The sequence below is a fragment of the Salmo salar genome, chromosome ssa12, assembly GCF_905237065.1.
Source record: "Salmo salar chromosome ssa12, Ssal_v3.1, whole genome shotgun sequence".
NCBI lineage: Eukaryota > Metazoa > Chordata > Actinopteri > Salmoniformes > Salmonidae > Salmo > Salmo salar.
In genome coordinates this window covers 38,478,723-38,495,579 of record NC_059453.1, presented here as the reverse complement: position 1 = coordinate 38,495,579, position 16,857 = coordinate 38,478,723, and the positions used below count along the sequence as shown (strand labels likewise).

Sequence of the window (16,857 nt, the reverse complement as noted above, 5' to 3'; positions counted from 1 at the left end):
CCTGCGCCGCTTCCTGTGTGAGGCAGGGTCGTACTCTGCGAATGTTGTAGAGCATGAACCTACAGGATCGGGTCACTGCCTTGATGTTAGTGGAGAACGACAGGGTGTTGTCCAGGGTCACGCCAAGGTTCTTAGCACTCTGGGAGGAGGACACGATGGAGTTGTCAACCGTGATGGCGAGATCATGGAACGGGCAGTCCTTCCCCGGGAGGAAGAGCAGCTCCGTCTTGCGAGGTTCAGCTTGAGGGTATCGGATAGGGGGTGGTATCTTGGTATCGCCATGGACCGTGTTGTCCAGAAAATGGACCGCTGGGAGAGACAGGGAGTTCTTCCAGTGCCTCCACCAGCACAACCGGGGTCTCCCCTGAGCGCCCCTTTCCCACCTGGTTCCAGTGGGATTCGTCTCTCCCTGCCCCAGGAGTACGACAGAGAGGCTACAGGCTGCCGGGAGTTCGTACTTCAACTGGAGCTATACCTGGCCACCATCCACCCGGCTCCATCTGGCCGTGAGAGGGTGTCCGCCCTCGTCTCATGCCTCACCGGGAAAGCCCTGGAGTGGGCCAACGCCGTGTGGAGAGAGGGAGATGCGGCATTGAACCAGTTTGAGGAGTTCACCCGTCGTTTCCGGGCAGTCTTCGACCACCCGCCCGAGGGTAGAGCGACGGGTGAACGCCTCTACTATCTGAGGCAGGAGACGAGGAGAGCCCAGGAGTTTGCACTGGAGTTTAGGACCCTGGCTGCCGGCGTGGGATGGAACAACAGGGCCCTGATCGACCATTACCGCTGCAGTCTGCGCGAGGACGTCCGTTGGGAGCTGGCCTGCAGAGACACCACCCTCACGTTTGACCAGCTGGTGGACCTGTCCATCCGGCTGGACAACCTGCTGGCTACTCGCGGACGTTCATATCGAGGTCTGGTGGTTCCATCTTCTCGCACCCCCTCTCCGATACCCATGGAGCTGGGAGGGGCGGTGCGCAGGGAGACTGGAGGGGGTTCCCGCTCGTGCACCATCTGTGGCCGCAGAGGTCACACTGCCGGTCGGTGCAGGTTTGTTCCTCTAAGAATCGAGGCAGCCGGCAGGGCGCTCTGGCGTCACCCCAGGTGAGCCGGCACCATTCTCACCCAGAGCCCTCTGCTGCACAACAATTTGTGTTTGTCACTTTTCCTGAGTTTTCCCCGCATTCCCAACATAAGGCGCTCGTCGATTCAGGCGCGGCTGGGAATTTCATTAATAGAGCGTTAGCCCATAGTTTAGGGATCCCCATTGTTCCTGTGGATGTGCATTTCCCCGTTCACGCCTGAGATAGTCAACCATTAGGGTCAGGGTTGATTAGGGAGGTCACTGCTCCTTTGGGCATGGTGGCACAGGGGGGTCACACAGAGAGAATTAGTATTTTCCTTATTGACTCACCTGCGTTTCCTGTGGTGCTGGGCCTACCCTGGTTAGCTTGTCATAACCCCACTGTTTCTTGGCCACAGAGGGCTCTCACGGGGTTGTCGCGAGTGCGCTCAGGTAGGTGTTTAGGGGTTTCCATTGGTACTACAATGGTGGAGAGTCCAGACCAGGTCTCCACCGTGCGCATTCCCCCTGAATATGCCGATTTGGCTCTCGCCTTCTCCAAAAAGAAGACGACTCAGTTACCACCTCATCGACGGGGCGATTGTGCGATAGATCTCCTGGTAGACGCTGCACTTCCCAGGAGTCATGTGTATCCCCTCTCACAGGCGGAGACGGAGGCTATGGAAACATATGTCTCTGAATCCCTGCGTCAGGGGTACATTCGGTCCTCCACTTCACCAGCCTCCTCGAGTTTCTTTTTTGTGAAGAAGAAGGAGGGAGGTCTGTGCCGGTGTATTGACTATCGGGGTCTGAATCAGATCACTGTGGTATAGTTACCCGCTACCGCTCATAGGCACAGCGATAGAGTCAATGCACGGGACGCGTGCACTTCTTCACTAAACTAGATCTCAGAGCGCTTACAACCTGGTGCATATCCGAGAGGGAGACGAGTGGAAGACGGCTTTTAGTACCACCTCAGGGCACTATGAGTACCTCGTCATGCTGTACGGCTTGATGAATGCGCCATCAGTCTTTGTAGATGAGATTTTCAGGGACCTGCACGGGCAGGGTGTGGTGGTGTATATTGATGACATCTTGATATACTCTGCTACACGCACCGAGCTTGTGTCCCTGGTGCGCAGGGTGCTTGGTCACCTGTTGGATCATGACCTGTACGTCAAGGCTGAGAAGTGCTTGTTCTTTCAACAGTCTGTCTCCTTCCTAGGGTATCGCATTTCCACCTCAGGGGTGGAGATGGAGAGTGACCGCATTTCAGCCGTGAGTAATTGGCCGACTCCCACCACGGTAAAGGAGGTGCAGCGATTCTTAGGGTTTGCCAACTACTACCGGAGGTTTATCCTGGGTTTTGGTCAGGTAGCGGCTCCCATTACCTAACTGCTGAAGGGGGGCCCGGTGCGCTTGCAGTGGTCGGCTGAGGTGGACAGGGCTTTTAGTCACCTGAGAGCTCTGTTTACCTCGGCTCCCGTGCTGGCCCATCCGGATCCCTCTTTGGCGTTCGTAGTGGAGGTGGACGCGTCCGAGGCTGGGAAAGGAGCTGTGCTCTCTCAGCGCTCGGGTACGCCACCGAAGCTCCGCCCCTGTGCCTCCTTCTCGAAGAAGCTCAGCCCGGCAAAGTGAAACTATGATGTAGGGGACCGGGAGCTGTTGGCTGTCGTCAAGGCCTTGAAGGAGGGGAGACATTGGCTTGAGGGGGCTAGACACCCTTTTCTCATCTGAACTGACCACTGCAATAGAGTACATCCGGGTGGCGAGGAGACTGAACCCTCGCCAGGCAAGGTGGGCCATGTTTTTCACCCGTTTTGTGTTTACCCTTTCTTATGGACCAGGCTCCCAGAACGCTAAGGCAGACGCATTGTCCCGGCTGTGTGACACAGAGGAGCGGCCCATGGATCCCACTCCCATACTCCCCGCCTCTTGCCTGGTGGCGCCGGTAGTGTGGGAGCTGGACGCAGACATTGAGCGGGCGTCACGTGCAGAGCCCGCTCCCCTCCAGTGTCCAGCTGGGCGTCTGTACGTTCTGTCTGCTGTCCGCGACCGGCTGATCTATTGGGCCCACACGTCACCCTCCTCTAGTCATCCTGGGATCGGTCGGATGGTGCGCTGTCTTAGTGGGAAGTACTGGTAGCCCACTTTGGCTAAGGATGTGAGGGTTTATGTTTCCTCCTGCTCGGTGTGCGCCCAGTGTAAGGCTCCTAGGCACCTGCCCAGAGGTAAGTTACAACCCTTACCCGTCCCACAACGGCCGTGGTCGCACCTGTCGGTAGATTTCCTGACTGATCTTCCTCCTTCACAGGGTAACACCACGATCCTGGTCGTTGTGGATCGTTTTTCTAAGTCCTGTCATCAGGAGGAACAAACACTACTCACAAAGTATAATCACCCACAAAACACAAGTGGGACAAACATCAACTTAAATATGACCTCCAATTAGAGACAACGACAACCGGCTGCCTCTAATTGGAGGTCATGCCAAACAAAAACCAACCTAGAAATACAAAACTAGAAACTAAACATAGAAATAGAAAAACGGACAAACACCCCCGTCACGCCCTGACCTACTCTACCACAGAAAATAACAACTTACTATGGTCAGGACGTGTCAGTACACCCCCCCCCCCCCCAAAGGTACCCCCCCAAAATCCCCCTAAACAACATATTCCTTGGGATGTCTCTGAGCATATGAATGGACTTTATAGACTTTATCAGGGTCCAATCTGTCAGGTATCTTCTCATCAAATATCCTGTATGTATTTGAGCTAAAAACAGAGGGAAAGAGTCAATCTATTTAAAGTTTGCAACAACAAATTAATGGCAGCAAATAAGCCTACCTCCAAATCACATTGTTGCAATAGGACATAGCCTAACAAATAGAAACAATTCACATGTAACTGTTTAGCATTGGGTTGTAAATAATTTCCTGCCATAGAAACAACACGAATTTAAAATAATTGAAATAGTCATTAAAATACCTTGTGGATTATTTGCAAGTGTGCACACAATGATTATGAAGAAAGTTTATTGAATCAATATCTACTCAATCATTAGTCATAAGTTCTGAACATCGATCTAGGTCTTTTACAATCGGAAATACTGTACTTACTGGAAAGATTCGCAGACTTTCTTCTTTCTTGGCAAGCAGATTTCAGCACTAACCGTATATACACTGCTCAAAAAAATAAAGGGAACACTAAAATAACACATCCTAGATCAGAATGAATGAAATAATCTTATTAAATATTTTTTTCTTTACATAGTTGAATGTGCTGACAACAAAATCACACAAAAATAATCAATGGAAATCCAATTTATCAACCCATGGAGGTCTGGATTTGGAGTCACACTCAAAATTAAAGTGGAAAACCACACAACTGGCTGATCCAACTTTGATGTAATGTCCTTAAAACAAGTCAAAATGAGGCTCAGTAGAGTGTGTGGCCTCCACGTGTCTGTATGACCTCCCTACAACGCCTGGGCATGCTCCTGATGAGGTGGCGGATGGTCTCCTGAGGGATCTCCTCCCAGACCTGGACTAAAGCATCCACCAACTCCTGGACAGTCTGTGGTGCAACGTGGCGTTGGTGGATGGAGCGAGACATGATGTCCCAGATGTGCTCAATTGGATTCAGGTCTGGGGGACGGGCGGGCCAGTCCATAGCATCAATGCCTTCCTCTTGCAGGAACTGCTGACACACTCCAGCCACATGAGGTCTAGCATTGTCTTGCATTAGGAGGAACCCAGGGCCAACCGCACCAGCATATGGTCTTACAAGGGGTCTGAGGATCTCATCTCGGTACCTAATGGCAGTCAGGCTACCTCTGGCGAGCACATGGAGGGCTGTGTGGCCCCCCAAAGAAATGCCACCCCACACCATGACTGACCCACCGCCAAACCGGTCATGCTGGAGGATGTTGCAGGCAGCAGAACGTTCTCCACGGCGTCTCCAGACTCTGTCACGTCTGTCACATGTGCTCAGTGTGAACCTGCTTTCATCTGTGAAGAGCACAGGGCGCCAGTGGCGAATTTGCCAATCTTGGTGTTCTCTGGCAAATGCCAAACGTCCTGCACGGTGTTGGGCTGTAAGCACAACCCCCACCTGTGGACGTCGGGCCCTCTTACCACCCTCATGGAGTCTGTTTCTGACCGTTTGAGCAGACACATGCACATTTGTGGCCTGCTGGAGGTCATTTTGCAGGGCTCTCGCAGTGCCCCCCCTGCTCCTCCTTGCACAAAGGTGGAGGTAGCGGTCCTGCTGCTGGGTTGTTGCCCTCCTACGGCCTCCTCCACGTCTCCTGATGTACTGGCCTGTCTCCTGGTAGCGCCTCCATGCTCTGGACACTACGCTGACAGACACAGCAAACCTTCTTGCCACAGCTCGCATTGATGTGCCATCCTGGATGAGCTGCACTACCTGAGCCACTTGTGTGGGTTGTAGACTCCGTCTCATGCTAGCACTAGAGTGAAAGCACCGCCAGCATTCAAAAGTGACCAAAACATCAGCCAGGAAGCATAGGAACTGAGAAGTGGTCTGTGGTCTCCACCTGCAGAACCACTCCTTTATTGAGGGTGTCTTGCTTATTGCCTATAATTTTCACCTGGTGTCTATTCCATTTGCACAACAGCATGTGAAATTTATTGTCAATCAGTGTTGCTTCCTAAGTGGACAGTTCACAGAAGTGTGATTGACTTGGAGTTACATTGTGTTTTTTTTTAGCAGTGTATATATTTTTTTGAGCAGTGTATATATATATATCGGGTTGTTGTTTAGGGGTGTTTTGTTTTTGTTTTTGTAGGTGGGGGGTACCTTTGGGGGGGGGGGTACTGTCACGTCCTGACCATAGTAAGTTGTTATTTTCTATGGTAGAGTAGGTCAGGGCGTGACAGGGGGTGTTTGTCCGTTTTTCTATTTCTATGTTTAGTTTCTAGTTTTGTATCTCTAGGTTGGTTTTTGTTTGGCATTATCTCCAATTAGAGGCAGCAGGTTGTCGTTGTCTCTAATTGGAGGTCATATTTAAGTTTATGTTTGTCCCACTTGTGTTTTGTGGGTGATTATACTTTCTGAGTAGTGTTTGTTCCTCCTGCGTCACGGTTTGTTGTTTTGTCCTTAAGTTTATTTTTGTATTTCATTAAGTTTCACAGTCCAATAAATATGTGGAACGAAACCGACGCTGCATTTTGGTCCGATCATTCAGACAGCCGTGACACTAGGCTAGTACTCAGATGTAACCAATATCGACCTAATGGTTCAGTTAGTTGCCCTACTGTAAAAATACATATTTTTTTATTCAACATTTATTTGTACAAGGAGGCCAAGGCCTCTTTCGCAAGGGAGCCCTGCATACACAATTTATCGGCAACAAGTTATACGATTTACCACAAATAATTTTCCTATGTATTTCTTATTTGGCAGTTGTGGAAGGGTTGTCACTTATGATTTAAGAGTTAACGTTATTTGACATTGGTTTAACAGAAATAGTTTCAAGACCTTGTATTGATTTTTACCTAGGTTGCTGTCTAAATATATGTACAATATATAAACGGTTAGTGTTACATTGACCATTATTACAACTTGTGTCGCCAGTTGACTGGCCGCTGCGCAATAATTAAGTTGCTTAGCAACCTGGAAATAATGAATTCGCTGCCAAAGTCCACACGACAATTTCTTTCACACACATTTCACTTTATCATGAGTAAAATGTATCAGTGTGCTGAAATCTGCTTGCCAAGAAAGAAGAAAGTCTGCGAGTCTTTCCAGTAAGTACAGTATTTCCGATTGTAAAAGACCTAGATCGATGTTCTGAACTTATGACTAATGATTGAGTAGATATTGATTCAATAAACTTTCTTCATAATCATTGTGTGCACACTTGCAAGTAATCCACGAGGTATTTTAATGACTATTTCAATCATTTTAAATTCGTGTTGTTTCTATGGCAGGAAATTATTTACAACCCAATGCTATGCAGTTACATGTGAATTGTTTCTATTTGTTAGGCTATGTCCTATTGCAACAATGTGATTTGGAGGTAGGCTTATTTGCTGCCATTAATTTGTTGTTGCAAACTTTAAATAGATTGACTCTTTCCCTCTGTTTTTAGCTCAAATACATACAGGATATTTGATGAGAAGATACCTGACAGATTGGACCCTGATAAAGTCTATAAAGTCCATTCATATGCTCAGAGACATCCCAAGGAATATGATAAGCTTAAAACACACAATACCCCACAAATGTACAATGCCAAGTTCATAAGAACCAATGTCAGGTTCATGAATGCACCCATTTCTCACATGGAGACAGAGAGTACAATGGCTGAGCAGGTATGTTCCATGAAATGTTATTCATAATTGCAACCATTCTGCAATGACCAGTTTAGTTACATGCCGGACAAATAAAATAACAGCCAGTTTAGTTACATTTCATTCCCTGATAATTCATTTTCTCTCCATGAAACTTATAACAGTGTCACTGGTGGCCCAATACATCGTATCCCGATGTGACCACCCAGGCACCTTACAGAAAGGACAGCACTCAGAGACAAGACTACCAGGCCATTCAACAAACACACGCCCTGGTCAGACATGGGAGGAACAACAACAGAGTGCCTGCTTCAGGAATTGGTGAGCCGTGTGTGTGTGTGTGTGTTTGCGCAAGCACGTTCATGATTGTTTGTGTTATCCAATTAAGCCTCTATCTTTTACATTCACTTGCATTAGACTCAAATAAAGGCATTGATACTATGTCAGGTTGGCACTTAGAGTTGAAGGAGTGTATGGATTAGAACAAATAGATTTGTGTGGCTTAGTTGCATCTAAAAGATGATCTGTGCAACAAAAATGTAACTATTTAACTGCAGTGAGTGACATTTTACTTCATGGCTTATGGTTCACAGTTCCCATGCTGAGCTCTATTGGTAGCCCAAAAGTGTTGCTGGAGCACATGTCTTTTATTCACCAATATGATTCAAGGAAATTACAGGACCAACCATACCAAGGAAGGGTAAGATTTATACAATCTCAGCAGAGTCATTTTGCTGCTTGCTATCCTCTGCAGCTAACATTTAATAAAGTCTTCTTCAATCGTGTTCCTGGAAACTCATAGGGCAGGTTTCAAAGACACAGATTAGGCCTAGTCCTGGCCATTCTCTATGGAGAATCTCCATTGAAAGCATTTTTTTTGTCCAGGACTAGGATTAATCTGTCTGAGAGATCAGCCCATGGGTTCCGTGTTAAATCAGTTTTGAGAATGACACAAATATTAATTTTCACAAAGTCTGCTGCCTCAGTTTGTATGATGGCAAGTTGCATATAGTACAGAATGTTATGAAGAGTGATCAGATAAATTGCAATTAATTGCAAAGTCCCACTTTGCCATGCAAATGAACCGAATCCCCCAAAAAACATTTCCACTGCATTTCAGCCCTGCCACAAAAGGACTAGCTGACATCATGTCAGTGTCACGCCCTGACCATAGAGAGCCCTTGTTTCTCTATGGTGTAGTAGGTCAGGGTGTGACGAGGGGGTGTTCTAGTTTAATGTTTCTATGTTGGTGTTTTGGTTTGGTTCCCAATTAGAGGCAGCTGGTAATTGTTGCCTCTAATTGGAGATCATATTTAAGTAGCTGTTTTTCCCACCTGTGTTTGTGGGATATTGTTTTTGAGTGAGTGCATGTGCACCATGTAGTCACGTTTCATTGTTCATTTATTGTTTTGTTTTGTTTTGCTGAAGTTTCACTTGATAATAAAGATGTGGAACTCTACGTACGCTGCGCCTTGGTCCAGTTCTTATGACAACCGTGACAGTCAGTGATTCTCTCATTAACACAGGTGTGAGTGTTGACGAGGACAAGGCTGGAGATCACTCTGTCATGCTGATTGAATTCGAATAACAGACTGGAAGCTTCAAAAGGAGGGTGGTGCTTGGAATCATTGTTCTTCCTCTGTCAAACATGCAACCTGCAAGGGAACACGTGCCGTCATCATTGCTTTGCACAAAAAGGGCTTCACAGGCAAGGATATTGCTGCCAGTAAGGTTGCATCTAAATCAACCATTTATCGGATCATCAAGAACTTCAAGGAAAGTGGTTCAATTGTTGTGAAGAAGGCTTCAGGGCGCCCAAGAAAGTCCAGCAAGCGCCAGGATCATCTCCTAAAGTTGATTCAGCTGTGGGATCGGGGCACCACCAGTACAGAGCTTTCTCAGGAATGGCAGCAGGCAGGTGTGAGTGCATCTGCACGCACAGTGAGGCGAAGACTTTTGGAGGATGGCCTGGTGTCAAGAAGGGCAGCAAAGAAGCCACTTCTGTCCAGAAAAAAACATCAGGGACAGACTAATATTCTGCAAAAGGTACAGGGATTGGACTGCTGAGGACTGGAGTACAGTCATTTTCTCTGATGAATCCCCTTTCCGATTGTTTGGGGCATCCGGAAAAAAGCTTGTCCGGAGAAGACAAGGTGAGCGCTACCATCAGTCCTGTGTCATGCCAACAGTAAAGCATCCTGAGACCATTCATGTGTGGGGTTGCTTCTCAGCCAAGTTACTGGGCTCACTCACAATTTTGCCTAAGAACACAGCCATGAATAAAGAATGGTACCAACACATCCTCCGAGAGCAACTTCTCCCAACCACCCAGGAACAGTTTGGTAACAAACAATGCCTTTTCCAGCATGATGGAGCACCTTGCTATAAGGCAAAAGTGATAACTAAGTGGCTCGGGGAACAAAACATTGATATTTTGGGTCCATGGCCAGGAAACTCCCCAGACCTTAATCCCATTGAGAACTTGTGGTCAATCCTCAAGAGGTGGGTGGACAAACAAAAATCCACAAATTCTGACAAACTCCAAGCATTGATTATGCAAGAATGGGCTGCCATCAATCAGGATGTGGCCCAGAAGTTAATTGACAACATGCCAGGGTGGATTGCAGAGGTCTTGAAAAAGAAGGGTCAACACTGCAAATATTGACTACTTCATGTAATTGTCAATAAATGCCTTTGACACATGAAATGCTTGTAATTATACTTCAGTATTCCATAGTAACATCTGCCAAAAATATCTAAAGACACTGAAGCAGCAAACATTGTGGAAATTAATATTTGTGTCATTCTCAAAACTTTTGGCCACGACTGTATAGTATTTTTCCAAAATCAAATGTAATATTGCAATGTTACAAATGTTATACCATAAAGGTATTTTAATGAATTGAGAATGCTCTTAATTACATTCTCAGAACGTTGTGTGAATGTTCCAAGAAATACAACGAAATGGGATTCAAAGCAAATTTATATTATCCTTCAAACGTTCTCAAAACTTTCCTTTGCTCGATCGGGGCGTCAACTTTGGACAGCGTTTGAACCATGCGATGAATTCAACTCCCAGCCACAGCTGCATTCCCCCATCTCTTCCTCCCTCCCCACCCTCTGCTTCCCCCCAGTTATGCTCATGTCTGTTTCCCCTTTTTCCAGCGACACGGAGCTTTAGTGTGGAGCGAGGCTGGGCCATGGTCTCCTTCTCCTGGCGGGGAGAGCACATACCTCAATGCCGAGGGGTCATGTTCGCCAGCGGTGCGGGGAGGAAGAGGGGGGAAAGAGGTAACCTCTCCCCAGCAGCAAGTTTTCAATGATGGCAGGATCCACTCCGGAAAGATGGGCCCCAGAGCTAAAAGCACCAAGGTCATCGCCCGCCACTCACCAACCCATCCCTCCAGCCAGCTGTTTCACAGCTTCTACACTCCCATGACACGTAGGGGAGGGGTTGAGGGAGGGTTTGAGGGGATCTCCTCAGTCTCTGACAGGGCTGCGGAGGGTCGGCGAGCTATGCATGCCGACGGCGAGGGGACTGTTTTGCAAAGGCAGGGATCCAACAGTCAACAGTTCAAGCCCCAGCCCAAATTGCAGGCTCAGAGCCTAACAACTGATGGCACTGATGGCATTTTAACCCTTTAGGGGCTGCCTTATGTAAAGATCTGAGTAGAAATCGGTTGCAATTGTGTTACATTTTTGGTCAGAAGTCATCTTAAGATAAAGATTAAAATAAGAAGTTCAACCTGCAAGAGTAACTGCTGTTAAATGGTATTTTCAATTAAAGAAAAATACAGTATATGGTATGTACAACTGTCATACCTAATTCTAACCCCAAATCAGGGAGGGCGCTAACCTTTTGGGGGCCCTAAGCAAGATTTGGTTGGGCCCCCCCACCCCACCTTGCAGCAAAACATTTTAGTTGCTCCCCTCTTGATGCGGAGAGAACTTTTTTTTAAAGCAAATTTCCTGTAATTCTATACATTTTGCAATGGGGCGTAGATGAAATGTTGCAGTTTAAAGCAAGTTTTCTGCAATTTTACCATGGGGTGGAGAGACATTCTAGCTGTTTTAAAGCTAATTTCCTGCAATTCTGCACATTTTGCCATGACTTTTTAGTGAGAATGACTAACACAATCAATGGGCCCCACTGGAGATCAGGGCCCTGGGCATGTGCCCTGCATGCCTGGTCAGTATTCAGCTATGATTACTATAAGTTTAGACAGCTGGCTAGACTAACTACAAATCTCAAAATGGTTTGCTGATATGGCAAATTGAGTGATTGTCAGTGACTGACATAACAAGAGAAAAGCTTCCAAAAGATGCACAAACAAATTTCAAAATGGCACGTAGTGTATTCTACTATTCTTACGCTCAATAGTAAATTGAGACCCCGACTGAGTTCCTAAAAAAATTGGAACTAAAAAATGTTGGGTTGAGGGCCCCCTAGTGGCTGGTGGCCCTAAGCGACCGCTGATGTCGCTTATGCCTGAAGCCGGCACTATCCAAAATATAAGGTTGTTTTACTTAAGAATGTTTGGCTGAAAAACAAATTAAAATTGTGGCTATTGTGGCTATAGATTGTGACTGATGTACTGGAGTGTTAACATGAACAGACTATATTTATAACGTTTAGCAAATTGTATATACTTTGCCACCACACAAGTTTTGAAAAAAAAAGAGCATGTTGAATCCATAGAATACAGCTTTTGTGAGCTATCTAATCGCTTTTCATAGTCCTCATGATGAAGCCCAAACCAGTTTTCTGCATTTAGATAGAATGATGGATCTGCGTCAGGTGATGGATCTATATCAGGTTTCAGAACAACTGTGTAGAATAATAGAATAGAGGAATAAGTATTTTATTGTATATTTGGTTAGAAGGGTAATATATACCTTTTTCCCATTATCCCCAGACACACACAATTTTGTTCTCCAAGTGCCTTGCTCAAGTGCCTTGCTCAAGGGCACAACGTTAGTGGTTTGTACCTGGGATTAGAGATCAGCAGCCCCCCAGCTGCCAGTTCAGTTCCCATTTTCTATTGATGCTCATCTTTACCCTAAAGTGCAGTGCCTTCAGAAAGTATTCACATCCCTTTACCTTTTCCACATGTTGTTGTGTTACAGCCTGAATAAAACATTTGATTCAATTGAGATTTTGTGTCACTGATCTACACACAATACCCCATAATGTCAAAGTGGAATTTATATATTTTATCAATTAATAAAAAAAATCATACCTGAAATAAGTAGTCACCCCTTTGTCATGGCAAGGCTAAATAAGGTCAGTAGTAAAAATGTGCTTAACAAATTGCATAATAAGTTGCATGGACTCATTCCGTGTTCATATTTGTACCCCAAACATACAATTATCTGTAAGATCCCTCAATTTCAATGCCTCACAAAGAAAGACAACAATTGGTAGATGTGTAAAAATAGAAAAAGCAGATGCTGAATATTCCTTTGAGCATGGTGAAGTTATGAATTACACTTTGGATGGTGTACAGGCGTGCATCCTAACTCAGTTGCCGGAGAGGAAAGAAACTGCTCAGGGATTTCACCATAATGCCAATGGTGATATTAAAACAGTTACAGAGTTTAACGGTTGTGATATGAGAAAATTGAGGATGGATCAACAACATTGAAGTTACTCCACAATACTAATCTAAATGACAGAGTGAAAAGAAGGAAGCCTGTAAAGAATAAAAATATTCCAAAACATGCATCTTGTTTGCAACAAGGCACTCAAGTAATACTGCAAAATACTGTATGTAGCAAAGAAATACACTTTTTGGCCTGAATACTAAGCGTTATATTTGGGGTAAATCCATCACAACACATCACTGGTGGTGGCTGCTTCATATTATGGGTATGCTTGTCATTGGCAAGGACTGTAAGATGGCACCAGAGAAGAAGGCAGAAGTTTTACGTGCCCTCAACCGATTGTGTTTTTTTGTTTGCGTTGTTTGTAACTTTTTTTGTACATAATGTTGCTGCTACCGTCTCTTATGACCGAAAATAACTTCTGGACAACAGGACTGCGATTACTCACCACGGACTGGCAGAATCCTTTTTTTCCTTTAATAAATCTGACAAGGCTGACGTGAACAATATACTGCTTTCTCGGGAAAGGCCCAGATCCCTATGATTTGCGTGTAGAGGAGGCGGAGAAAAAGGGGTTGGCGGGCAGGCTGCCTTCTGAGAATTCGTAGGCGATCGAATAAACCCCCACTTCCTTCCATTCTGCTAGCAAACGTGCAATCTTTGGATAATAAAATAGATGACCTACGCGGAAGATTAAATTACCAACGAGACATTCAAAATTGTAATATCTTATGCTTCACGGAGACGTGGGTGAACAACGACACTATCAGCATACACCACATCAGTCATTGGCTTCATCAATAAGTGCATTGATGACGTCATTCCCACACCAGAAGCCATGGATTACAGGCAACATTGGCACTGAGCTAAAGGCTAGAGTTGCCACTTTCAAGGAGAGGGACTCTAACCCGGAAGCTTATAAGAAATCCCGCTATGCCCTCCGACGAACCATCAAACAGGCAAAGTGTCAATACAGGACTAAGATTGAAACGTACTACACCGGCTCCGAAGCTCATCGGATGTGGCAGGGCTAGCAAACCATTACAGACTACAAAGGGAAGCACAGCTGAGAGCTGCCCAGTGATACAAACCTACCAGACGAGCTAAACTACTTCTATGCTCGCTTTGAGGCAAATAACACTGAAAAATGCATGAGAGCACCAGCTGTTCTGGAAGACTGTGTGATCACATTCTCCGCAGCCGATGTGAGTAAGACCTTTCAACAGATCAACATTCACAAGGCCGCAGGGCCAGACGGTTTACCAGGATGTGTACTCCGAGCATGTGCTGACCAACTGGCAAATGTCTTCAACCTCTCCCTGTCCGAGGCTGTAATACCAACATGTTTTAAGCAGACCACCATAGTGCCTGTGCCCAAGAACACTAAGGCAACCTGCCTAAACGACTACCGACCCGTAGCACGTCTGTAGCCATGAACTGCTTCGAAAGGCTGGTCATCGCTCACATCAACACCATTATCCCAGAAACCCTAGACCCACTCCAATTTGCATATTGCCCCAACAGATCCACAGATGATGAAATCTCTATTGCACTCCACACTGCCCTTTCCCACCTGGACAAAAGGAACACCTATGTGAGAATGCTATTCATTGACTACAGCTCAGCGTTCAACACCATAGTGCTCTCAAAGCTCATCAATAAGCTAAGGACCCTGGGACTAAACACCTCCCTCTGCAACCGGATCTTGGACTCCCTGATGGGCCACCACAGGTGGAAAGGGTAGGTAACAACACATCCGCCATGCTGATCCTCAACACAGGGGCCCCTCAGGGGTGCGTGCTCAGTCCCCTCCTGAACTCCCTGTTCACTCATGACTGTACAGCCAGGCACGACTCCAACACCATCATCAAGTTTGCCGATCACACAACAGTGGTAGGCCTGATCACCGACAACGACGAGACAGCCTATAGGGAGGAGGTCAGAGACCTGGCCGTGTGGTGCCAGGACAATCTCTCCCTCAACGTAATCAAGACAAATTAGATTATTGTGGACTACAGGAAAAAGAGGACCTAGCACGCCCCCATTCTCATTGACGGGGCTGCAGTGGAGCAGGTTGAGAGCTTCAAGTTCCTTGGTGTCCACATCACCAACAAACTAACATGCTCCAAGCACAAGACAGTCGTGAAGATGGCACGACAAAACCTATTCCCCCTCAGGAGACTGAAAAGATTTGTCATGGGTCCTCAGATCGTCAATAGGTTCTACAGCTGCATCATCGAGAGCATCATGACTGGTTGTATCACTGCCTGGTATGGCAACTGCTCGGCCTCCAACCGCAAGGCACTACAGAGGGTAGTGCGAACGGCCCAGTACATCACTGGGGCCAAGCTTCCTACCATCCAGGCCCTCTATACCAGGCGGTGTCAGAGTAAGGCCCTAAAGATTGTCCGAGACTCCAGCCACCCTAGTCATAGACTGTTCTCTCTGCTACCACACGGCAAGCGGTACCGGAGTGCCAAGTCTAGGTCCAAGAGGCTTCTGAACACCTAATCAAATGGCTACCCAGACTATTTCTGCTCTTTAATTACTTGTTACTTTTATTTCTTATTCTCATCCATATTTTTATTAACTGCATTGTTGGTTAGGGGCTTGTAAGTAAGCATTTCACTGTAAGGTGAACACCTGTTGTATTTGGCACATGTGACTAATAAAATGTGATTTGATTTTTAGGATTTAAAAAAATGTAATTCAAATTTTGCACAGGCAAAATCCAAGAGGAAAACTTGGTTCAGGTTGCTTTCCAACAGACAGAGGTATCCTAGTGGTTAGAGCGTTGGGATTGTAACCGAAAGGTTGCTAGATCAAATCCCCGAGCTGACAAGGTAAAAATCTGTCATTCTGCCCTTGAACAAGGCAGTTAACCGACTGTTCCTAGGCAGTCATTGTAAATAAGAATTTGTTCTTAACTGACTTGTGTAGTTAAATAAATAAAAATGAAGACACTGGAAGATGAAATCATTGTTCAGCAGGACAATAACCTAAAACACAGGGCCAGATCTACACTGGAGTTGCTTACCAAGATGACATTGAGTGACCTAGTTATAGTTTTGACTTGAAAATGGCTGTCTAGCAATGAACAACAATAAACTTGACAGAGCTTGAAGAATTTTAAATATAATAATGGGCAAATATTTTACAATCCATGTGTGTAAAGCTCAGCTGTAATCACCACCTGTAAATGAGATATTTAATTTTCAATAAATTTGCAAAAATTTCAAAAAACATGTTTTCACTTTGTGATTATGGGATATTGTGTATAGATGGGTGAGGAAAAAAAATGTAATCCGTTTTCAATTCAGGCTGTAACACAACAAAATGTGGAATAAGTCAAGGGGTATGAATGCTTTCTGAAGGCACTGTAGATCAGAGGTCCTTCTGAAGATCCATTATGACGTCCTGTGTATGACTGCAATGCATTATTGATAAGCGTGCACAATGGATGAACAAGATGAAGGCCAGTCAGAATCATGACATACCCTGTCCATCTACAAGCAATGATTGAAAGAGAATATTACAGGAAAACGTTTCACGTGTACAATTGTAGTGTAGAAAATGTCTTGCACTGTAAATATGACTCACAGATATAATTATCTTCGATAGCCTCAGTGTCGTTAGGGCCTGCAGTCTTACATTAAAACTGGAAATGACACATCTTAAAGCCACAAAGTGACACATATTTAGTGTACAGAAGGAACATTTTCTAACTCAAGGACATATATGTTGATGTAGGCTAAACTATGCAATATTTAATACTTTTTTAAAACATAATCCATATCAAATATAGCTTTTTTTTAAATGGTGTAGGCTAGTCCTCAGCGATAGGTTTACTTCACTCTCTATAATCTCCGCCCCT

General features: G+C 45.6%; 1 protein-coding gene across 1 annotated transcript; it reads left to right on the top strand.

Annotated features, from left to right (window-relative positions):
* The first annotated feature begins 6,680 nt into the window (after positions 1 to 6,680).
* On the top strand, positions 6,681 to 12,533 carry LOC106565018 (uncharacterized protein C2orf73). The gene is made up of 5 exons (XM_014131588.2): positions 6,681 to 6,833; positions 7,178 to 7,400; positions 7,544 to 7,700; positions 7,973 to 8,079; positions 10,545 to 12,533. The coding sequence occupies exons 1-5, from the start codon at positions 6,709 to 6,711 to the stop codon at positions 11,022 to 11,024; spliced, it is 1,092 nt and encodes a 363-aa protein (XP_013987063.1). The 5' UTR covers positions 6,681 to 6,708; the 3' UTR covers positions 11,025 to 12,533.
* Positions 12,534 to 16,857: the final 4,324 nt, after the last annotated feature.

Excerpts from the sequence above, each read along its gene's own strand:
- LOC106565018 (XM_014131588.2), top strand. The coding sequence starts at position 6,709 with ATGAATTCGCTGCCAAAGTCCACACGACAATTTCTTTCACACACATTT. Across the intron at positions 7,401-7,543 it reads AGAGTACAATGGCTGAGCAG|TGTCACTGGTGGCCCAATAC; the intron begins GTATGTTCCATG and ends AACTTATAACAG. Across the intron at positions 7,701-7,972 it reads AGTGCCTGCTTCAGGAATTG|TTCCCATGCTGAGCTCTATT; the intron begins GTGAGCCGTGTG and ends TATGGTTCACAG.